At 40.6% G+C, this 24,321-nt stretch overlaps 2 protein-coding genes across 2 annotated transcripts; both read left to right on the top strand.

The window, feature by feature from the left end:
- The first annotated feature begins 5,426 nt into the window (after positions 1-5,426).
- Positions 5,427-11,724, top strand: LOC104427083 (pleiotropic drug resistance protein 3). Its single transcript, XM_039307763.1, has 19 exons — positions 5,427-5,610; positions 5,694-5,770; positions 5,882-5,935; positions 6,020-6,110; positions 6,225-6,526; positions 6,610-6,891; positions 6,986-7,299; positions 7,381-7,541; positions 7,620-7,723; positions 7,818-7,971; positions 8,340-8,410; positions 8,500-8,832; positions 9,281-9,571; positions 9,759-9,842; positions 10,086-10,219; positions 10,437-10,664; positions 10,789-10,960; positions 11,063-11,317; positions 11,441-11,724. The coding sequence occupies exons 1-19, from the start codon at positions 5,442-5,444 to the stop codon at positions 11,705-11,707; spliced, it is 3,543 nt and encodes a 1,180-aa protein (XP_039163697.1). The 5' UTR covers positions 5,427-5,441; the 3' UTR covers positions 11,708-11,724.
- Positions 11,725-20,518: 8,794 nt separating this feature from the next.
- LOC104424632 lies at positions 20,519-24,057 on the top strand. Its single transcript, XM_010037103.3, has 3 exons — positions 20,519-20,926; positions 21,583-23,017; positions 23,141-24,057. Exons 1-3 carry the CDS (start codon positions 20,587-20,589, stop codon positions 23,325-23,327), a joined length of 1,962 nt encoding a protein of 653 aa, XP_010035405.2. The 5' UTR covers positions 20,519-20,586; the 3' UTR covers positions 23,328-24,057.
- Positions 24,058-24,321: the final 264 nt, after the last annotated feature.

Below are 24,321 nucleotides of genomic sequence, written 5' to 3'. Positions count from 1 at the left end.
TCACTAGTCCAAGCTTCCATTGATGACTAAGAATTTATTCTTCACGTGTATAAATACAAGTTATGATCGGCGAATTAGCAATAAGTGATGGTTATTAAAAGTAATAATTCACTACAATTATTCAATTAATAATACGGACAGAACTTGGGTAGACCCTAAAACAGACTTTAGAACTTATGATAGTGTAAGTTCTAAGTTTTAAGATATGCATGGTAGGCTTTAAATTCCCAAAAAATGAGGAATTTGTTTTAACAAATAAGTGCAATATATATAGAACCTGAAACTGCTCACTCTTAACAATCATAATTACTATTACGATATATGGGAGCAATGATTAGATGACAAAATACATATGTCATAAAATTATTTTATAAATTAATTTCCAATTAGTATCAAGTTTTATCACGGCCTAAATTGCCAATCTAAACACATGTCATATGCTTTCGCATCTATGGAACAGGTTACCTGTATCACTGATACGCAAGATACTTTCCCTAATTTTACACGAAAGATTCCCAACTTTAATGATTATATTTGCAGACTCTCCAACTTTTAATGCGGACCTAACAGTGAGCTCTCTTCCCTTTTCTTTTTCGTTTTCCTTTTTCCCTGTTGAAGAAATGTCGGGTAAGGACTACAAACAGAGGGGGTTTTTGTATGATCACTCTTTGATCTTTATCATAAAGGTTTATAAGCTATTTGAATTGTTGGGATTGAAGACCGTATTTGTAGAATAATTCGCGGACAAGAAATGTCGATAAGGTATCAATACCACCTAGTATCTCGATATTTTACGGTTTTAGTTATTTAAGTTGGTTTCTTGATGCAATGGTCAATTTCAGCCATCACATTCGGACTAACCTCCAACGTCATACTTCAATAATTCCACATCCTTTTTTTTATTGAGAAAAATAAAATTGCTCAATTTAGTGACATATCACTTTTAGTCAAATATGATGTTCAGGTGATCGGACGTTATCAACAGATTGAGCCCAATTTGTGGACTGAAATGGGTCAAATCATGGATCTGTTAGCAAATTAATTAGGAAAAAAGATAGTATTTATAATCGATTTGAGGTAGAAGGTGGAGAACGAGTTCTTAGACTAGCAAATCGCTGGTCCATCACATCAGTGTAGCTCGGTACCTCATGGTGCGTAATTTCTCCTTTCCACATGCAGAATTTTCTCGTAGCTACTATCAATAGGAAAGGAAAATAAAAAGAATTTTTCATGGTTCGCAGAAGAGTTCCTGTTCCATATCCTAAGAGTAGAGATGGAATAAATTTTAATTATTAGTAAATTAATTTACATTTTATCTGAAGACGTCACTCCGATGAATGAATGATGGCGGGCGGACCAAAGAAGCAATATTCCTGGGAAAAACTGTGATTACTTAGCAAAATTAGGCAAGCATTTGTGAATTATTTAATAGAGTAAGACCAAAAAGCATTTGATTTAATGAATAAATTGGTCAACGAGATCTTATATCGTTTCTAGTTTCTGTGACGCCAATTTAACCGTTGTGTTCCAGACGGCTTTTGATCAGTCAACGGTTTTGGGAGCAAAAACTCGACTGCATATGACCCAATCCAAATTCATTGATTTGCTAACGTATTTCTCAATAATGATGTCGACCAATTTGAATTTTGCACCAAATCCAAATCATAAGGAAAAATTCCCAATTAGTCCTGAAAGTGAGTCCGGTTTTGTAAAGTATACGCATGCATGCAAGGTGCGGGCATGACGGCCGGCCACTTCTGTCACCAGCATATGGAGAAACTTCACGATTGTTCCCATTCCCTAATGAGATAGGTGTACCGGTTATCTCGTGATCGCAAGTTCCGATCTTTTTTTTTAATCAACAATAGGTAGGTGGAGATCTTGTTAGAAATCTTTTTTTCTTGTTCAAATTATGAGGAAATCATATTTTATCTTAAGATATCAATTTGTAACATTTTCTCACTAATCAAGCTAACCCTTTTCATATCAGACCCCAAAAGGAAGGCTAACCCTTTTGTAGTTATACAATCAAATTGCAAGTTGCGGAAACTCGTTTGCAAAAGTTGAAATTTGGCGATCTAAATTGACTATATAGCACGGGTAGCCACGAGGTGTGCCAGCCCCAGAAGAAGAAAAATTGCATTGATTCTAGAGTTTGAAATCTATTAATGCCACTCATTCAAAAATAGTGGCTTAATTGACCATAGCCTTCTCATTGGCACGAATGCATTCTACATAAGAAAAGCTGCGCCTGCATTTGCCCGAAAAGATCGGAAACCGAAATGGCACAGCCATCGACAACGAGCGATCGGCCGGAGAGAATCGAGCTCCCCGAGATGGAGCGAAGAGGGAGCTGGAGATTCTCTCCGTCGCTGCGCTGCCGTGCCTCGAGCAGCTTCAGAATCGTCACTGACTCGGAGGACCGGATGCAGGATTGCCGGCAGGAGGAGGAGGACGACGAGCTAGAGCTGCAGTGGGCAGCAATCGAGAGGCTGCCGACGTCCCAGAGGCTGCAGGCGGCAGTGCTCGGCCGGGAGGTGGCGGATGTGGCGAAGCTGACGGGCTCAGAGAGGCGGGTGTTCGTGGAGGGCCTGCTGAAGACGGTCGAGGAGGACAATCTCCGGCTCCTCCAGAGGCTCCGTCGCCGAGTGCAAAGGTAAGCCACATTTTCGTGATTTACAGAAGAAGATGCGCGTGCGTTGATAGCGACACTTTCCGAGACGACTTCCGTTGCTTTCGGAATATAAAATTCACTTCTGTTCAGATCCGAGTCTACATCTATGCGAGGTCAATTCAATAAAGTAATAGAATCTCGCAAGGGAGACGATGGAACCATTTGAGGAATTCCACGCAGAATACAGTTCGTCATCTACCCCAGACGTCAGACCACAATAATTTGATTTACTTTTTCGCACCTTTTTTTCTAAATTTAGATCACGAAACCTTTGGACAACGCTTGTCCTAAAGGTGATTAGTCAGTAGCCCACGATTCGCCTTCTCCTTAGCATCTCACCGTCATCGCGAAAAGGACGGCACTTTGCTGCACTTATGTGGCGTCCACCCGCACGCCACAAGACGGAACGTCCGCCCACGTTTGTCCCAAAAGACCCAGAGCGACCGAGAGGGGCGCGGCCGTCGTCCACCATGAGCAACGAGCACGCCTCGTCCGCGAGCTTCTCCTCGTCGCCACACCGCCGCGCCTCGAGCAGCTTCAGAAGCATTGCGGCAGGTTCAGGGGAGGGCCAGGTGGAATCGGCGTTCGGCGAGGAGAACCGCCGGCAGGGGGAGGATGACGACGAGCTGGAGCTGCGGCGGGCGGCCATCGAGAGGCTGCCGACGTACCGGCGGATGAGGGCGGTGGTGCTCAGCAGTGAGGTGGTGGACGTGGCTAGGCTCAGGGGCTCGGAGAGGCAGGTGTTCATGGACGGCCTGCTGAAGAAGGTCGAAGAGGACAACCTGGGGCTGCTTCAGAAGTTCCGGGAGAGACTGCAGAGGCAGACATTCTATACCTCAGCTCTGATATTACAGCTCTAGGATTAAAAGGGCGGACGTTCCTTTTATTTATTATTTATTATTATTATTATTATTATTATTATTATTATTTTGTTTCAAGCATCTTCGACAATTTGATATGCCGAAGTGCGGCTAAAATGATATTAAATTCTCAGGGTGGGTCTCGAATTGCCGACAGTGGAGGTGCGATATCAGGATTTGTGCGTAGAAGCTGATGGCGAAGCGGTTCATGGGGAATCCGTCCCGACTCTTTGGAACGTGCTCAAGGCCATCTTCTACGTGAGATCATCTTCTCCTCTCTCTCGTGCATGCTTTATGCGTTTCGGAGATTTCGTCCGGGACGATTTGATTGGAGCCAAAGAACGAGTTATCTGCTGTAGAAAACTGTGTTTGGCTAACATAGCCCGCTCCTGTCGAAGGGTGGAATTTCAAAGAAAGTCTTTTTTTGGGGACATTAGAGGAGGACAGCGAATTTTTTCTTCCCATTTCATTTTTTTTTTTTTTTTCCTTTTCTTTCTTTCAAGATGACAAGGTTTACTAGCCAACCCTTGCTAGTCACAGAGAATCAGCTAGCAACCCCTCCTCAACTTGATAGAAAGAAAAAACAAAAGAAAAAAAAATTAAAAAAACAAAAAAAGTAGAAAATTTTAAAAAATTATCAACGTCAACACTAATCGTCGTACATACAATACTGGCATCAATATAAGTGATTTCCAATTAAAATTAGTTGTATGGACTTAATTGACAAAATTAAAAGGTTTATAATTAAATTGGTAAAAGTGGAATAGATTTAGAATTTTTTGGACAATTTTTTTCTTTTTCAAGACATTAGAACAGGAGATTGATAATAGGCAGGTGCTCCATATGGATCTTATTGTTAGGGAATTGATAGTTTTAGAACATTTATCTCAATGGGACAAGATTAATAAACATCTAGTTTCAAATGTTTCACACGGGCGAAACATATGGGTTGCACTAGTCTTTATATAGAAGACTTAGTGCGCATGGCAACGTTTTTATTCCGGGAAACTATTTCTTTTCAGAAAGAGTTTTTTTTTTTTATAATTTCTACTCCGAGAATAATTTCTGAGTAAAATAAGGTGTTTTGTAATTATATCAAATTTCTATTCTTGAAATTAAAAAAAAAAAAAAATAGAAATGCGTTTGGTAAAAATTTATAAATTTTTGTATTTATTTGTTTTTCTTCTTATTCACGAACATCCGACCGCCACACGATCGCCGCACGATGGCTGCACGGCCGCTGCACGACTACTGCACAAATGCTGCACGGCCGCTGCACGACTGCTGCACAAATGCTGCACGACCGCCAACCGTCACTGCAGGATTGCCGCCCACAGCCCACCGCCACGGGAGGGGGCGGTGGTCGGTGAGCATTCGTGCGGCGGTCGTGCAGCGGTCATATGGTGGCCGTGCAACTGTTCATGCAACTGTTCCTCTATTCCATCAAAAGCTATTGTAGTCCATTCTGGTAAACTTCATCGGACATAAGCACAGGAACCATGATCCCTTTTATTTACTGTGAAGCAGGCTCCAACAAACAAGGTTGGCTGCAAGTATCAGGGTGACAAAATAAGGATTCTCAAGAACATTAGCGGCGTCCTTAAGCCTGCAAGGTCAGTAAAGCTTGGAATAACACCAGACTCACAGGTTGATGTACATGATGCGGTTATGCAGCATAACCTTTACCTCTTGGAATTTCTTACAGGATGACACTATTGCTAGGTCCGCCAGGATGTGGAAAGACGACATTATTACAAGCATTAGCAGGCAAATCAGAGAAATCGCTCAAGGTATTACCTTTCCAGTATTCCATTTACTGTAGATGTTCCGTGCTGACAAGAATAGCTACTATACTTAATCACATGCATAAGTGTAAGATTAAGATCAGGGGAATTGACAAATGATGTATGGTCAAGGTCAAGGGAGAGATTTCCTACAATGGTTACAAGCTGAATGAGTTTGTTCCTCAGAAGACTTCAGCCTATATAAGCCAATATGATTTGCATATTTCCGAGATGACTGTGAGGGAGACGCTCGACTTCTCTGCACGTTGTCAGGGTGTCGGAGGAAGGGCAGGTACCAGTTCATTCTCCAACCACGAAGTTATTGTTTGTTCTGGTGATCATTTCTGATCCTGTTTATGTTGCTTTTGGTTGAAGACATATTGAAAGAAGTTAGCAGAAGGGAGAAGCAAGCAGGAATTAATCCAGAGCCAAGCATAGACACATACATGAAGGTTAATATTTGAACAAAGTCAGATTTTCATCTTTTTTGGATTTTTCAATTTTCCACTTATAGCGGCAATCAGCAAATACTGGTTTCTGATGACTTTATGCAATATGAACAGGCAATATCAGTAGGAGGGCTGAAAAGAACGCTCCAAACAGACTACATATTAAAGGTAATGTATCAATGAGAAAAACGATTACCAAGTTTATTTTTCACACACAATCTCACACTTCTTTACCATATTCAACCTTTTCAGGTTCTTGGACTCGATATCTGCGCAGATACAATTGTAGGGGATGCGATGAACAGAGGAATTTCCGGTGGCCAAAAGAGAAGGTTGACAACTGGTTAGTTTTATGTGAACTGTCAGCAAATGATGAGAAACTGAGAGGAACAGCTCCTATGTCACATTGGAAGTTTTAGGCTTCATTATAGATGTTTCACAGTGTCCTCTCTTCCAGGGGAAATGATAATTGGTCCGGCGAGAGTTTTATTTATGGACGGGATATCAACAGGCTTGGACAGCTCCACTACCTTTCAGATCATTTCATGCTTGCAGCAATTGGCACACATAACAGACTCCACTATCTTGGTGTCGCTTCTTCAGCCAGCACCCGAAACTTATGATCTCTTTGATGACATTATTTTAATGGCAGAGGGACATACAGTGTACCATGGACCTCGGACCGAAGTTCTCAAGTTCTTTGAACACTGTGGTTTCAAGTGCCCAACTAGAAAAGGCATTTCTGACTTTCTCCAAGAAGTATGCACTCTTGATTTATAAAGGGATGTACAAACTGTGCAAGGTTAGCGTTGACATATTCTGTTTTTGGGAATTCTTCGCAGGTAGTTTCGGAAAAAGACCAGGAACAATACTGGCATCACAAAGACCGGACTTATAGTTTCATATCTCCAAGCATGTTTGCGAGGATGTTTAAAGAGATTCCGATGGCAAAGAAATTAGACGAGGAACTTGCCAGGCCTTTTGAGAAATCTGAGCTTCACAGAAGTGCCTTATCTTTCGAAATTTACTCGTTAAAAAAGTGGGAGTTGTTCAAAGCGTGTCTTTCGAGAGAATGGCTCCTCATGAAGCGCAACTGGTTTGTTCATGCCTTCAAATCAGCACAGGTATTGCCGATTGGGACTAAATATATGCAGTCATACAAGACGGTTAATGAGAAATTTAAGTGAAATTCATCGAGTTGGTGGTTTCTCTTTGCAGATTGTGGTAGTTGCTGTCATAACGGTGACCGTCTTCTGGCGGACACGAATGAAAGTCGATTTGGTGCATGCAGATCTTTTCATGGGTTCCCTATATTACGCTCTCATCCGACTCATGGTTATTGGCATTCAGGAGCTGGCAATGACTGTTTCTAGACTTGGAGTCTTCTACAAGCAACGGGATTTTTTCTTCTATCCTGCATGGGCTTATACCATTCCAGCGGCTGTACTGAAAATCCCATTCTCTTTACTTGATGCGTTTCTGTGGACAGCTATTACCTATTACGGAGTAGGTTATAGTCCTGAACCACAAAGGTAATTCCGAACATTCAGGATATCAGTGAGATGATATAAATTCAAGCCATTCTCACTTCTAACTTATTGGATGACTGTCAGGTTCTTTTATCAAATCTTCCTGCTCTTCCTAGTGCATCAAGTATCGATATCAATGTTCCGATTGATAGCTTCTGTAGTTCGAAATCCACCTGTTGCAGCAATTTGCAGTCTATTCTCTTTACTTGTTTTGTTTTTATTCGGTGGCTTCATCATCCCAAAACGTAAGTTCAGTTTTACCGATCCTTATGGTAAGGACTTTGGAAAAGTGACAGGAACTCAGCAACCTTGTCTCTCTGCAGCTTCTCTACCCGGTTGGTTGGAGTGGGGCTTCTGGTTCTCTCCGTTGTCATATGCAGAAATAGGTGCTTCCCTTAATGAGTTTCTCGCCCCAAGGTGGCAAAAGGTGACATCTTGAAGAACAGACCAGTCTCACAAGAGTGGATTTAACATGACGATAATTGTGTTTAGTAGTTGACAGGATTAATGATCCTTCACAGGTTTCATCTCTTAACGGCACTTTGGGGCAGCAAGTGCTCAAAGAGCGTGGACTAGATTATGGCGACTACTTTTACTGGATATCACTTGGGTCTTTGATTGGATTTTGGATGGTTTTCAACATTGGGTTCACCTGTGCTCTGAGTTTTTCTGAAGGTAATCGAAAATGCAAGCTTAGAATTATCTCAGCAGTTGACATTTTTTCACTAACGTATATTATCGGCTAATCACAGCTCCAGGTAGATCTCGAGCTGTTGTCTCTGGTGAGAAGCTCTCCCAGCTGGACAACGACAGAGACATTAACGGTCCTACTCTAGGAGAACAGGTGGCTAACAAAGATACCGCAGAAACAAAAGTTAGAGGTAAGAAGATTCATAAGCAGCTAGTCGATTATCATCTATTTAGAATCTGCAAAACTGCAAATGAATGGTCGATATCATACATTCATGAATACTAGTGAATAGTATAAATAAGGTTCCATTGCCTTCAGTACCAATGACAATTACAATTTTGAAATTGGATAGGGATGGTTTTACCATTTGAACCCACAACTCTAACATTTGAAAATGTCCGGTACTTCGTCCAAACACCCAAGGTGAGACATTTCAGTTGCTGAAAATAAGTATTGCTGTGCATATCATATCAATTAATGATTGGCATAACGGAGCCTCCAATTTTTCCCAGAAACTGAAAGAGCAAGGTTTCCCAGAGAGAAGACTACAGCTTCTTCGAGATATTACTGGAGCATTCAGACCCGGAGTCCTGACGGCTTTGATGGGCATTAGTGGAGCGGGGAAAACAACGTTGATGGATGTTCTTTCAGGAAGGAAAACTGGCGGTTCTATCGAAGGAGATATAAAGGTTGGAGGGTATCCTAAAGTTCAAGCCGCGTATGCCAGAATATCTGGCTACTGTGAACAAACCGACATACATTCTCCACAAGTCACAATTGAGGAGTCGGTGGCATACTCAGCTTGGTTGAGGTTGCCGGCCCACATTGACAAAAATACAAGAGCCGTAAGATTTCTTCATCTGGATAGAATATGCAGATCATTTTGATACCCTATTCTTTGATGTTGAAGCAGGAACGAAACTTGCATAAAACAGAGTGAGCATCAGAGCTATCTATAAATAGATAAAACGGGAAGTTTTTTGTACATCACATTTTGAGACACAAATTTCAATCTTTTTAACTGATTGTTGGAGAAAACTTGACAGTCTTGTCCGGTTTCATGCCAATCAACAGCTAAATCTTTGCTCAACTGGACAGATTTCAGCATATCATTTGGATGTCTAGGAATCACAAAGAACTTGTGTACAGAATATATTCTCATGTTGATCAAACCAGCAAGCAGAAAGAAAAAAAAAAAAAAATCGGTCACTCACATCACATATCGAGTGATGAGATTTTGCACTACTTAGTAGCTATACCTGCATTGCAACTGAATTATTTGGTGTCGCTCAGGAATTTGTGGCTGCAGTACTCGAAATGATTGAGCTAGATGACATAAAAGGTACTATAGTTGGTGTTCCTGGTGTAACCGGTATATCGACTGAGCAGCGTAAGCGGCTGACTATAGCAGTGGAGCTTGTCGCCAACCCGTCGATCATATTCATGGATGAACCTACTTCTGGTCTTGATGCCAGAGCGGCCGCCATTGTAATGCGAGTCGTGAAGAATATTGTTAGCACAGGGAGGACAATTGTGTGCACAATTCACCAGCCAAGCATTGACATATTCGAGGCTTTTGACGAGGTAAATTGTTAATGCATTTATTTCAAAAACAGTCTTTTTACTCGCTGTAATTTTACTTATACAATAAAGTTTCGGTGTACATATCAATTCCTGAACAATGCACAACTCACTCCACATATTTTCTTTAACTGCATTAATGATTGAGAAGAACATGACTGAAGCACGTCGCATTTGATAAATTATGCAGCTGATCCTGATGAAAAGAGGAGGCCAAATTATATACTCTGGAGAGCTTGGCGAGCATTCGAACAAGCTTATTAAATATTTTGAGGTTAGTGTTACACCTCAGGCGTGAGCTCTTCAATTGACACTCCTTTTTCATAATTTGCACGTCGTTACTTATGAATTGCTTCTATTATAAGCTGCAAACAATGCTGATATAACCAAACGGAGGAAATATAAGAAATAGGCAGAACTATTGAACAGTCTTATCAGGTACTCTACACTGGAGATGAAAAAACTTAAGATGAATTAAGAAAGCTTCACTAATGAATCCTACATTTCCCTTGTCCAGAGTATTCCCGGAGTGCCAAAAATCAAGGATAATTACAATCCTGCAACGTGGATGCTGGAGATCACAAGTCCTTCCCTAGAATCTCAACTTGGTATAGACTACGGCATCATTTATAAGGAGTCTGATCAGTGCAGGTAAGTGTACAGTAGACTAATGTTCAAAGCACATATTAAGCACACATTAAGTGCTCATTTAGCGCACAATTTGCATAAGTTAGAGCTTTTGTCTGTCATGTGATGCTATCTTCGAGTGCTGACCAGAGAATGACAACATGTGCTCATAAATGATGCTTCTTGTGCTTGCGATGGGGAAAAAATGATATCTACTGATGCATTTTGTTGATCTCTATAGGTCAAATCAAGAATTAGTTAGAGAGCTCAGTTCGCCAGCGGCTGGCACAAAAGAAATATGTTTCTCTGCGCCCTTCCCGCAAAATAGGTGGGAGCAGTTCAAAGCATGCTTGTGGAAACAACATTTAACCTACTGGAGAAGCCCCAAGTACAACCTGGTGCGCCTGTTATTCATTACAGCGTCTTCCTTGTTGTGTGCTGCTCTCCTTTGGCAGAAAGGAAAGGATATGTAAGTCATCGTTCATAAACCCAGTTAGTCTGGGAAAAATCTTTTATAGCTTGTCTAACATCAGGATTATGAGCTTGTAAAACTCACCGTTTATGATCCTTAAACATGATTCTTTGTTTTGAAGAAATGACGAGCAGGATCTTCTCAACATACTTGGATCAATGTTTATCTTTGTGCAATTCACCGGGATAGGCAACTGCTCTTCGGTTCTGCCATTTATTGCTACCGAACGTATCGTTGTCTACAGGGAAAGATTCGCCGGAATGTACTCATCGTGGTCCTATTCATTTGCTCAGGTCTCTGAATCATGCTCCTTTGCTATTTATTCCCTTGACTAATTACTGATATATTTCTTGTTCTTCCGTATCTTAACAAGGATATTATGCCCCATGTTGCAGGTGGTTATCGAAATTCCATACCTCTTCGTGCAAGCGGTTCTGTTTGTGCTGATAACATTCCCTGCCATAGGTTTCTACGTCTCATTCTATAAAGTGTTTTGGTACTTCTACACCATGTTTTGTACATTGCTCTGTTTCAACTACTATGGAATGATGCTGGTTTCACTGACACCCACGTACCAAGTGGCTGCATTGTTCGCGAGTTTTTCCTACACTTTGTTCAATCTATTCTCTGGATTCCTCATTCCTGGACCCGTAAGTCTCTAATTCAACTTCTGCTAGCCTATCAAGAAACGACGAAAGCATATCTGTCACGCTAAATCATGAATATCGATCGTCAATTAACACATCAAATCTTTTTTCCATCCCTTTTGGCAGGATATTCCGGTGTGGTGGCGTTGGTGTTACTGGATATGCCCGAACGCGTGGTCCTTGAGAGGTCTGCTTAGCTCACAATATGGAGACATCCATAAAGAGATCACAGTCTATGGACAACAGACGACAATCAGCGCCTTCCTGGAAAGTTATTTCGGATATCAGTACAATCAACTCTACATCGTAGCCATCGTGCTTTTGGCCTTTCCGCTGATTTTCACGTCCATATTCGCTTGTGCCATTGCTAGAGTGAACTTCCAAAACAGATGAAAAGGAGTGTAGAGACTGCTTCGTCGTATACTTCCACCTAGAAAGATTATGTAGTTTACGATACTAATGATCGATCAAGCCATTGGATTTCCAAAGCCGTTCATTATCAGAGCCTCCGACTGCTCTTTACATTCTCAAAGAGATCTCTGCTTTTTTCTTCTTCTTTTTTCCTTTGCTAGACAACCGAGTTACAATCACATGACAGACCATGTCGACATGGCGCTCTCAATTCATGGGGCAGTGTGATGTTTTACATAATCATTTCTGTTAAACGAGTGACTGAAAATCTGAAAGGTGGATCTAAACTGAAATCGCCCTGAAAATGACAGTTTTTCGAACTCTTTTGGCCACAAGGTATCTTGTACAAATTTGGAAGACCAAGCGAGAAGGCGATCTATCCTTTTCTTTAGGCAGACATGATTTCTTTTGCCGTATGCTTGTATTTCCAAACTTTATGCAAGAGTCTTTGGAAGTGAGAAGCGATTACTGTGGGCGAATTATTTGATTTCCACGAATGGTCAAGGTCCCGAGATAGGAACCATCCTTTGTCATCACACAAAAGCAATGGTGGAGACATGACTAGACCGACCAGTTGGAATGCACCTAAGGAAAAGGTCTTTGATCCCACCATACTCTTTATCTAACGAGATGGATCAATCACATTTGCAAGCGCCAGCAATTACCCTAGTGCTCACGACCGCAATGTTTCATTTCTCAGCACTTATCAATCCTAGATCTCAACCTAAGGGTGAGTTTGGTTTAACTTTGCAAATGGGCTCTAGCAGAGGTCACTCGAGTCGCACGACCCTCATCGGCCATCCTCATGCGGAGAAGATGAATCATTACAAGAAGGGACAAAATCGGAAAACTAAAGAATTAGTGAGGATAGTTATGGAAGAGAGAAAAAAAAATATTTTAATCCTAGTTTCAGTATTTCACAAATGCTCTTTTGGAATGCTGGGTAGAAGTAGTATTGGACTTTCCAGCATTTACAATGTCAACACTTAACTGAAAAATATTTCAAAATGCTTGCTAAACATTCTGACATTTTCCCAAGAGACTTTGAAGGGTGCGAGCCCCCTAGAAAAGCTTGACCAAACGCACACTAAATCACCAAGCTGAGCGTTGAGTGCAAACAATTAGCCTTTTGTGACAAAGCATATTTTTGTTTCACATTTTTTGTTAAAAGAAATTTCCATTCATTATCAAAATGATACATAATAGGAAATCTCAAAGATCACAATAACACGACAAGCCCATATAGCTCCATAACAAACCAAAAACTAGCATATCATTATAGTATTGTTGGCAGAGATAATTGCAAACTCGTCCTTCAAGAATGGATCTATAATTGCATTCAAGCGAAAAGATCGGTGGCTGATCACCAAATCACATAGTATCATTGGTGATAAACACACATCGAGATCTTTATATGTAGTTATAGTTTTGCCTTTCAGCAATGTGTACCAAGGTTTAACATCCCCAAAACCATCACCAAGCGAAGACAACATATATATTTATACATATTGAAGAAACTTAGATCTGACATCTGTGAAAGCGAGTCCTACAACCAATGCAAAGCACCAAAGCTTTGAACTAAAATACATTAAACGCGCACGGATTTGACACTGAAACTACTATGACCACCATTGAAACTAGGGGCGGAGTACTTATTTAGAACTCCAAATCTAGAATTAGATCAAAGAAAAACTCTTAGATATAAGGTTGGGAGAGCTAAAAGGGAGAAAAAGGGAGGGTTGAAAGAGGAAAGATAGAGGAAATTGAGGTTCCGTTAATTTCATGAAAAATGTAATGTTTCTGGAAAATGCTTTCCAAGAAGTCATTTTACGAAAAATGACAATATTTTCCAATATTTAGCTAAAATCTAAATATGATGTGGAAAATATTTTCCACCATTTGATATTAAATTTGATTTTCCTATGTGCACTCATTTTGATCATTTTATTTATACTTTAATTTTTCTATTACTTTTTATTTTCTTTTTTAAAATATTCAAATTTGTAATTATTTTTATTTTATTTTTTAAAAAAATCTAATTTTTTAATTATTTTTGTATTCTTTTCTTTCTTTTTCTTTTCCTCAACTAGTTACCATCCATGGTGACAAGTGGTAAGCTTTGCCATAGGGCAATGCATTGCCAAAGGGTAGTGAGGCCCAAGCATCGTAGCCTTCTAGCAATGCCCAAGTGCTTTGCCGATCTCGCGAGGCCCAAGCTTCGCACCCTCTAGCGATGCTCAAGCATCGTTTATCTACGAGGCTTGAACCTTGCCATTGTCTATTGATGCTTGACCATTGCCAACCTAGCAAGCTCAAGCGAGCCATGGCCGACAACTCACCAAAGAAGAAGAAAGAAGAAAAAAATTTAAAAAAAATTAAAAATTCTAATTTAAAAAGAAAGGGAAAATAAAAATTAAATAAGTGGTGAAAGATAAGAAGTGGAAAATGTTTTCTCCATTTCTGAAAAATGAAAATATTTTTCTCACTTTTGATGGAGTTTTGTTCATTAATAGAAAATATTTTCCTTGTAATTTTATTTTTTGTGAAGTAAACACCAAAAAATCTGAAAAGTATTTTTTTATAAGTTATTTTTCGTAAAATAAACGGAGACCAACAGAAATCCATACTCTCGTGGCAATTTTATAGTAGCTTAACAATAAAGTCACATCATAGTTCTTCAACCCTACTAAATGGGTTTTGAAACATACATTCACCAGCATAATCCCATACATGCGCATATTCTTCCTTATATCCACCTATCAATATCTTCATCACCCTCATCTCCGCTCTCTTACATTGATTCCTCGACACATTAACCCTCACTTGCTCCTTCACTAAATGTTGAAATTGAGAATTCTTGATCTCGGGCATTGCTTTGATAGTATTGAAAAAATGCTTTGATAATCACACACTTGTTACCCTTTTATTGTTAAAGATAATTAGACAAGTATGCTCCTCCTAAAAGGACCTAATTTGGAATGACCCGTTCTTACTAAGTGCAGCATAGAGCTTCCATGAACAATTAAGTTGTGAGCACTTAGCTCTCACAAACTCCTTCGTGTTTCTAATGAATTTAACGCTTCTCTGTTCACCAATTGAGTTCTTCACAACAGCTTCTTTGAACTGTTTGGCATCATCAAATCTCATGCCCACCAACAAAACAGGTTTATCAACAGTCGGATCATAACAATGATACTTACTTTTTCTTCGAGGAGCATTCTTATTACTACTTTTTCATATATATTGAAAAAGAAAAAAAAAAGGAAAATGTCGTTTTATTCAAAACCCCAATTTTGAAATCCCTTCTCTCCCACTTCATCATCATTGTCAAGCTCATTTTTTGAACCAGCAACTTCATCGCCACAGCTTTCTTCATCTTCACTTCTATTACCCTCAACTGGATCTTCATCCCTAATTTACTGGCTCGGGCCTTTTTGTTGAAGCTGTAAGTTTTTTTCTCATAAATTCTTTTTGTTTTTGTCTTGACTGTGCGAGTTCATCATCATCTTCGTCACTTGGGAAATTTACTAAAGCCAAACATTCATCTTCCGATTCACTAGATAAAGCAATTTTCCATTCTAATCCAATGAAGTCTTCATCGCCCACATCTTCACCCAAATCTTCACCTAAGATTTCAGGACATCTCCCTCTTTGTTCATTTCTATCAATATGACTTATCTCCCTCTCATTTTGCCATCCATCTAACCTAAACTCATCCTCAACCCGATTACTCGCTTGAACAGGATCCCTCACTTCTCCTCCTTCAGTGGTCTGCTCATCCCCATCCTTATCCTCATCCACATCCTCATCTTCACTATAATACTCAACATATACTTTAGCTTCTTCACTGTGAAGATAATGGTAAATGATATCCTTAATACCATTATCGTCATTAAAAAATGTCAACCCATCATTCAATTCTTTCCCAAGAACACAGTAATGTAGTTTTTGCACTTTGCATCGTAAAAAATATACCAAATCCCTCATAAAATCAATATATCATGGCTTCCAAACATTGACATAAATAGTACATTCATTTCCACCACTATATTCACAATCTTCAGTGCCAATAACAAACTCTCCAACATAGCAAACAATGACACCTACCTGATTTGTGTCCATGTCGATGCTGCACCCAATGAAAAAAAAAAAAAGAGTCATTGTCGTTTTGTTGGAAACACATGACAGAATCGGCAACTTCACATGTAGGTCCTTGTCGCTTTGTTGTCAAGGAACAAATGCGACTAAAATCTCCCCAATTCGGTACATTTACAAAAACAAAAGAAACCAAATTAAATAAACAAAGTGAGGTCCCCACCACCCATTTTTCAATTTAATCACATTCACATTCGGTCTCCCACAAAAGCAATCCAATTAATTAAACAACAAATTCGGTCCCACCACTGTTTCCATCCGAGTCAAGCCCTCCGCACCCTATTTTTCTATTTGGTCCCCACTACAGAAAGCGAACGAACGATGGAAGAATCAATTTTTTATTCCGTCCCCATAAGAGTGACATCCCCACCACTTTTCCCACTACTTTTCCCCTGAGTCGAGCCCTCAATTTGCCCTCCGTACCCTAACTTGCCCATCGGAACCCTAAATTTTTCGCAAAATTGATCCACGTAGAGAACATGACAAACCTGAACGATCGTGAACGACGGCGCATGGCTGAGCAACGACGGGCAATTGAGTTCTTCACAACAGCTTCCCTAAACTGTTTGGCATCATCAAATCTCATGCCCACCAACAAAACAGATTTATCAACAGTCGAATCATAGCAAGGGTACTTACTTTTTCTTCAAGGAGCGGGTTCTTCATCATCATTGTCAAGCTCATTTTCCGAACCAGCAACTTTATTGCCACAGCTTTCTTCATCTTCACTTCTATTACCCTTAACTGGATCTACATCCCTATTTACTAGCTCGGGCCTTGCTGAAGTTGCAAGTTTTTTTCTCAGAAATTCCCTTTGCTTTTGTCTTGACTGTGCGAGTTCATCATCATCTTCGTCACTAAGGAAATTTACTAAAGCCAAACATTCATCTTCCGATTCACTAGATAAAGCAATTTCCCATTCTAATCCAATGAAGTCTTCATTGCCCACATCTTCACCCAAATCTTGATTTCAGAACATCTCCCTCATTGTTCATCTCTATCAATATGACTTATCTCCCTCTCATTTTGTCCTCCATCTAACCTAAATTCATCCCCAACTGATTACTCGCTTGAACAGGATCCCTCACTTCTCCTCCTTCAGTGGTGGTCTGCTCATTCCCATCATCATTATCATCCTCATTCTCACTATAATACTCAACATATGCCTTAGCTTCTTCACCGTGAAGATAATGGTAAATGATATCCTTAATACCATTATCATCATTAAAAAATGTCAACCCATCCTTCAATTCTTTCCCAAGAACACAGTAATGTAGTTTTTGCACTTTGCATCGTAAAAAATATACCAAATCCCTCATAAAATCAATATATGATGGCTTCCAAATATTGACATAAATAGTACCTTCATTTCCACCACTATATTCACAATCTTCAGTGCCAATAACAAACTCTCCACCATAGCAATGACGCCTACGTGATTTGCGTCCATGTCGATGCTATACCCAATGAAAAAAAAATCATTGTCGTTTTGTTGGAAACACATGATAGAATCGGCAACTTCACATGCATGTCCTTGTCGTTTTGTTGTCAAGGAACAAATACGACTAAAATCTCCCCAATTCGGTGCATTTGCAGAAACAAAAGAAACCAAATTAAATAAACAAAGTGAGGTCCTCACCACCCATTTTTCAATTTAATCACATTCACATTTGATCCCCCACAAAAGTAGTCCAATTAATTAAACAAACAAATTTGGTCCCACCACTATTTCCATCCGAGTCAAGCCCCTCCGCACCCTGTTTTTTATTTGGTCCCCACAACAGAAAGCAAACGAACGATGGAATAATCAATTTTTCTATTCTGTCCCCATAAAAGTGACATCCCCACCACTTTTCCCACTACTTTTCCTCTAAGCCGAGCCCTCAATTTGCCCTCTGTGACCTAACTTGCCCGTCAAAACCCTAAATGTTTCGCAAAATTGATCCACGTAGAGAATATGACAAACTTGAACGATCGTGAATGACAGCGCAACTATAGCGATGGCCGAGCGACGGCGGGCGAGCGACGGCGGGCGAGCGAACGGCGGGCGAGCGAACGGCGGGCGAGCGAACGGCGGTGGGTGAACGACGGTGGGTGAGCAAGCTATGACTGGCGTCGAGGAGAACCGTATACGAACCCTATTTTACTCCCTCTTCAACGACATCGTTTTTGCTATGGAGCAAGGCGGCGTCGTTTCTTATCTGAATCCACGGTGGATGGCAAGAAACGACGTTTCTTACGAAGAAAGGAAAACGGCGTCGTTTTATGCTATCCACCGTGGACAATCTTAAGCCACATCGATTTTTTTTTTTAAATATAAAGGCCACGTAATTATTTTGGCCGGAATTTCTCGTCGGTGGCACCAAAGTGATCGTTTTTCCTCCGATTTGGCACTTAAGTGATCCGACGGAAACTTTTGGCACCAAAGTGAGCACCGTACACAACTTATGGCACCATTAGTGTACTTCTCCCCAAGAACAAATAAGGAACCTGCCCTTCTGGCAATGCCCCGACGGTGTGCAGAGAAGCCGAGTGTCTCATTCAATCGCGCAAATCCTCGGCAGCAGGGCGACGGAGCCATCCGGACGCGCAAAGCTCGGGCAAGAACAAGGAGAACAAGGGAAGAAGCAGAACTTTTCTCATGGTGGATTTCTCAAATTACCATTATGCCAACTAACAATGTTATAAAAAGAGATAAATAACATTTCTAATAACTTATAATTTGGTATTACAAAATCAATCTTGAATAAAAAAATTTAAACTATGGACTACTCTCACTCATTTATCATAATTCGCACATATTTAATAGTTACTCGCAGCATATCCACTTAATTAAATAATAATTTAAATCCTTGAAAAAAAATCATTCCACCCTTTTCATAAGTAAGCCACGTGCAATTATAACTTGCAACTTCTTTCATTTTCTCATGTTAAATTATAACTAACGACTTTCCAGCAATTAATAAAAGAAAAATGGGTATATCCCGACCAAAAAGATAACAACCAAATAAAGTGCATAATTATGATACAAGGACTTAGGGCACAAGTTATTCGAAGGTTCGAAATGATAACTTAAATCACACGTTGATCTTTTTCCATGTGTATGTTGAATTAGGACATCATTACACGTGCATGCTGTGACTTAACAAAGAAATTTGAACTTAGAATTTTGCATTAGATTAGATAAATCATAGTTCGATCGTCTAGATAAGAAGAAAAATGATTAAACTCTCGTGAGATTCAAAACTTCTATCAATTTCTAACTCAGATTGATGATTAGTAAATTTTATTACGTGATGATAATTTTTCCAAATGAGTTAGAAACTTTGGGATTGCATTAGTAAAAAGTCTTATCCAATAATACATTCTTGTGCATTTGAACAAGATTAAGCCATTCATGAAGATACAATCCAACGTCACAAAAAAAATTCCAACAACATTTTGAGTGATAAAAATTACAAGAATTTATGTAGTTAACGATATTGGGAATCGGATATCATGAAAGATATAGAGTTATTTGCAAGGGAAAAAAAGGGTCTTGAGATTAAGAGATATTGACATAATTTGGGCAATTTATCATATGCACTCCAAACACGTCCTCAATATTATTGAATTGTGCAAACACGATACCAAATTCATCATAAAACTCGCTGGTCAGGACAAGGTAAAAATCTTATTATAAACTGCAAGTACTGTTTCTCCGAAAATTAAAATCTTAAAATATTTTTCCAAAAGAATTAACTTTTTTGTTGGAATATTTTTAATCCTCATCCAAAACGGTAAAACATAAAAGGAAAAAGTGATCAAAAACTTCAAACTTTGCTTAAAGTGACAAATTTACCCCAAACTTTTTTTTGTGACATGAAAAATTCTGAAATTTGCTAACCGCGACACATTTACCTAAAAAAAAAATTTATGACACAAAAAACCCTAAACTTTCATTTGTGTCACACATTTACCCTAAATTATAGAGGCATTTTGGTATTTTTACTTTTAAAAACTTTTTTTCTTCTTTCTTCCCTATGCCGGTCATGGCGAAGCCGCGCGAAGGGAAGCCGGCGTTCGGTGATGGCCGCCCTCACCGGCATCGGGCTTGGTGAGGGGTGCCCTCGCCGTCGTCGGGTGAGGGTGCCCTCGCCAGATCTGGGGAGGGTTTGGCGAGGGAGCTGCGATGCCAGCTTCCCTTCGCCGAGGCTGGCGAAGAGAAGAAGAAAAAAATAAAAAATAAAAAATAAAAACATAAAGAATAAAATGAAAATGCCCTTAACGAGTAAATGTGTCACAATTTGTAAAGTTTGGATTTCTTTTTTGTAACGTAAATTTTTCTTTTTTTTTTGGTAATCGTGTTACAAAAAAATTGAGATAAATTTATTATTTTGAGCAAAATTTGGGGTTTTTGGTAATCTTTCTCCAAACATAAACCACCATCGATAGTAAAGATGCTCCTCAAGATTCCTTCCCCCGAAAGCACATCCCGGGGGGCAACATGGTAAATTGACCATCAGCTGCCGCTCCCGACACGGGTCAAAAGCCACCAGTGGGTCAACCAGGGTCAACACGGTAAATTCGCCGCCCCCTTGTCGTCTTCTTCCTATATACGCACGCGATTCCCCACGGCGAAACGCCAGAGAAGACATCGCCCCCGCGAAGCAGAGCAGCAAGCTGTACAGTAGCCGCGCCGCCCGCGCCGCCCGCCGCCGATAGCCATGGTCGGAGATGTGAGCGGGACGATCGCCGCTGCGGCCGCCGCCTCCGCCGCGGCGATCGCCTCCACCTCGGCGGCGCCGGGTACGCCGCCGCCGGCGGCGAGGGCGGAGGCGCAGTACGTGAGCGCGAAGACGTCGGTGTGGTGGGACATAGAGAACTGCCAGGTCCCCAAGGGGTGCGACCCCCACGCGATCGCGCAGAACATCAGCTCCGCCCTGGTGAAGATGAGCTACTGCGGCCCCGTCTCGATCTCCGCCTATGGCGACACCAATCGGATCCCTAGCTCGATTCAGAAAGCGCTCTCCAGCACCGGCATCGCGCTCAACCACGTCCCGGCGGGTAAACTTCGCCGAACCCTGTCGTGTCGATCGATGTTTCCTCGTGGCTCTTTGTCTCGAGCGAGATCGTCGCTCTAGTGATCGCCCACTGACTGCATGATTTGATGCTGGCGTAACCCTAGCCTGGCGTATTGTGGTTCTTCGAGGTCCTTTGTCAAGTTTTTTTTTTTGTCTTCTTTGCGTTGTGCATGAGCAACTGGTTGGTATATCTTGTCATGTAATGTCCAGTTGGTTAACCTTCGTTAAGCCAAATTTGACACTCGACGATTTTGTTCAGTTGCTTTAATCAGTGAAGTATCTTCTTGTGGAAAAGTTGAGGCGTCTGGAAGATTGGATGGACTTAGGCATTAGAATTGAAACCACTTGGATTAAAATTGTTTGATGTGGTGAATTTGGAGGACTCAAAAGGATAATGTCGTTTAGTTGACAGAGGTATGGACTCGTTCGAATGATGCGATCTCTGGATATTGCTTTGAGATTTTTATTTTGTTTCATGAATGAGAAGTTCCTGTCTTTCCTCTTAATCAATCTGCTATGTGTAGGGCCATGTATATTGTCGCATGGCCAGTTTCCTATTTTTGCCATTTCCCTCCCTTAGCATGCAGGAAGGTTTCAAAGGATTGGCATTTTGATGTAGATGTTCTTGTGATCAAACAGGTGTGAAGGATGCCAGTGACAAGAAGATTTTAGTTGATATGCTATTTTGGGCTGTGGATAATCCCGCTCCAGCAAATTATCTGCTGATTTCCGGCGATAGGGACTTTTCTAATGCCCTCCATCAGTTGCGTATGAGAAGATATAATATACTCTTGGCACAACCACAAAAAGCATCGGCTCCACTTGTAGCTGCTGCGAAGAGCGTATGGTTGTGGACGAATCTTGCCAGTGGAGAATTCCCTCTGGCAAGTGGTGATTCATTGCAGCTTGCTAATCGTAACAATCCATTCGTCACCGGCCCAACTTATGAACCAACCCAGTCAAGTCAATTCTTAAGTTCTGATAGTATGTCCATGTCTTCAGTAAGGTACCAAACTTCTACTACTGGGAGGTTTAGCGATAACACACATAATGCTAATGGAAATAAGGCTTGGAGATCTCCTATGCTGTCAAGCATGACCAGAGCAGCTAGTTTTCCTGGTGTCATGCATGGTGATACAAAAAATACTAATCATAACAAGTGGGAATTCACACAAGAAAAGCAGTTTAAAAAAGCGCCCCATGAATTTTTTAGTGCTGGTGAGTCTATTGTCTCTGCCAGTAAGTCTGAACCAAACAGTTCTCCTATGAAACATGATTCCTATGGCCGTCCACAAGATCTCTTTCCTCGTCCAGTTACTCCAAACAACCCTCCTGTGCAGCCTAATTTTGGTCGTGGTAACCCAAGGCATCCTAATCCTAATCAGGACTTCCGTTCGGTTACTCCGAGACCTGACACTTTGCTACCTCCTTCTGTTCCAGTCCCAGGTACGCCCAATATTGGCAATCTAAGGCTATCTGAATCCCCAAGCTATGCACAATACCGCAATCAAATGGACAGATGTGAGAATAATTATAGGTTTGATGAATCTACACACTCAGTTAGCTATAATACATTGAACAGAAGCCATGTGTCCATGGGTCAACAATTTCAACCTAATACCAGATACACCGGTGGTCTTGAATTTTCATCTTCATCTTCTCAGATTGTTAATGTTGATGCTGGCAATGGTGTCCGGGGAAGTCAGGGATACACACCGCCTGCCGAGTATGTGCAAGGCCTTATTGGTGTCATAATACTGGCATTGAACACTTTGAAAGAAGAAAAAATTATTCCTACTGAAGTAAACATCACTAATTGCATACGTTATGGGGATTCTAAGTTCCAGAATATAGATGTGAAAAAGGCCTTGGCCAGTGCACTTGAGCAACGTATGGTTGTAAAGCAAAGTTTAGGGGCGCTGCAGTTATATGTGGGTAGAAATGAGAGATTATGGAACTGTGTCAACCTTATTGGTGGAGATCCTAGTCATTACCTGAAAGAAATATGGGATCGCATAGAAAGTTTCCTTTCATCTGCAGCCGGAAGATCAGCCTTGCTTGCTTCTAGATGCAGGTTAACATTCTGTTCTTCTTGATTCTAGTTCCTAATCATTTGTCATTATTTTACTGATTTGCTGCTTCATCTTATGCATACGGCTGCTCTGTTCTTTCTATTTCAAATAAATATTCTTGACAGGTACGAGGCAGCTTTAATTATCAAGAGAGCTTGCTTAAAAGATCTTCCTTTGGGCAACATAATGCAGCTATTGAACATGATAATTACAATCAAGAAATGGATTATTCCCCCCCAAATAGGATGGCAACCGATTACTATTACTCTTGCAGAGACTAAAAGTGACGTGGATACTACAGTCGAAGCTTGATTTTGATGATGAAAGTCATTAATGCATCAATATTTAGACTTTCGGATGCTAAAGAAGCTATATCATAGAAACTAGTTATGTACTCTACGAATAGTTTGCATTGCAAACAAACTTTCTCATTGGTTTTTGCATGGTTGAAAACCATAATATAGTCGAGGCCAAGAACTTCTTTGAGGAAATCACTTGAGATTGCAGACCGATTGTTTATGATGGACAATTGGATGCTTCATTCCCAACAACCGGATGGTGCAGAAGATCTTACTGTGGTGACAAGTATATGGGCTGATAGAAAATGCCTCAAGACAATTAGTTACAAATGGAGTCACCATGGAAGAATTTGCAGCTCATCTGTTATGTGCGCGGGAGGTTTTGATGACTTTTCTTAGCAGCTCAAAATATGCTCAGTCAAATGTAGGTTCGCATTTACGTCCTATCAGTACGTTCTGATCTTTGTCGGTGGATAATGGATGAAGGGATTGCTATTGATGCAGCGCTTGACTGCAGTACTAGTTGGGGAAGAAGCTCTTTACTCGCTGTATTTTTGGATTGAACTAGTAATGTCGGTTGATAGGTTTAGTTAACTATTTGGTCGTGTGTTTCTGTTTCTCTTGGAACATTATGGTAAAAAAGAGCCTACGATCTGGGACTATTTATGTATCTTCCTCTTTGTTGGTTTCTTGTAAACCGATTTTCTGGTTAGAAATGAATCTCAATGGTGTTGATTTCAACCTTGCCACATGTACAATTGTCGCGATGACCTCTGAAAAAAGAACCGTATGACCCGTGCAGCTGGGGCAACATGACCAATTGATGCTGCCTCGCAATTTCTATCACCTTTGCCTTCTGGCCAAACGAAAACTTACAATGTTTTGGACGAGTTTGATATTGCGGAGGAAGTCCGACTCACTCATCAATTTGATTTGATGTTCACTAAAGTCCTAAGTCGGCCGGCCTTGCTTGTTTTTATGGGGCATAGATCTTGTAAGTAGACCTC

This window comes from Eucalyptus grandis, chromosome 2 (assembly GCF_016545825.1).
Source record: "Eucalyptus grandis isolate ANBG69807.140 chromosome 2, ASM1654582v1, whole genome shotgun sequence".
NCBI lineage: Eukaryota > Viridiplantae > Streptophyta > Magnoliopsida > Myrtales > Myrtaceae > Eucalyptus > Eucalyptus grandis.
This window is presented reverse-complemented; position numbering and strand designations above follow the sequence as displayed.

What these genes read in the sequence shown, in the direction of transcription:
- LOC104427083 (XM_039307763.1), top strand. Translation starts at nt 5,442, where the DNA reads ATGGTCAAGGTCAAGGGAGAGATTTCCTACAATGGTTACAAGCTGAAT. An exon ending in AAACAGACTACATATTAAAG is followed by an intron (nt 5,936 to 6,019) that starts GTAATGTATCAA and finishes CAACCTTTTCAG; the next exon opens with GTTCTTGGACTCGATATCTG. An exon ending in AAAGAGAAGGTTGACAACTG is followed by an intron (nt 6,111 to 6,224) that starts GTTAGTTTTATG and finishes CCTCTCTTCCAG; the next exon opens with GGGAAATGATAATTGGTCCG.
- LOC104424632 (XM_010037103.3), top strand. Translation starts at nt 20,587, where the DNA reads ATGGTCGGAGATGTGAGCGGGACGATCGCCGCTGCGGCCGCCGCCTCC. An exon ending in GCTCAACCACGTCCCGGCGG is followed by an intron (nt 20,927 to 21,582) that starts GTAAACTTCGCC and finishes GTGATCAAACAG; the next exon opens with GTGTGAAGGATGCCAGTGAC. An exon ending in TTGCTTGCTTCTAGATGCAG is followed by an intron (nt 23,018 to 23,140) that starts GTTAACATTCTG and finishes TATTCTTGACAG; the next exon opens with GTACGAGGCAGCTTTAATTA.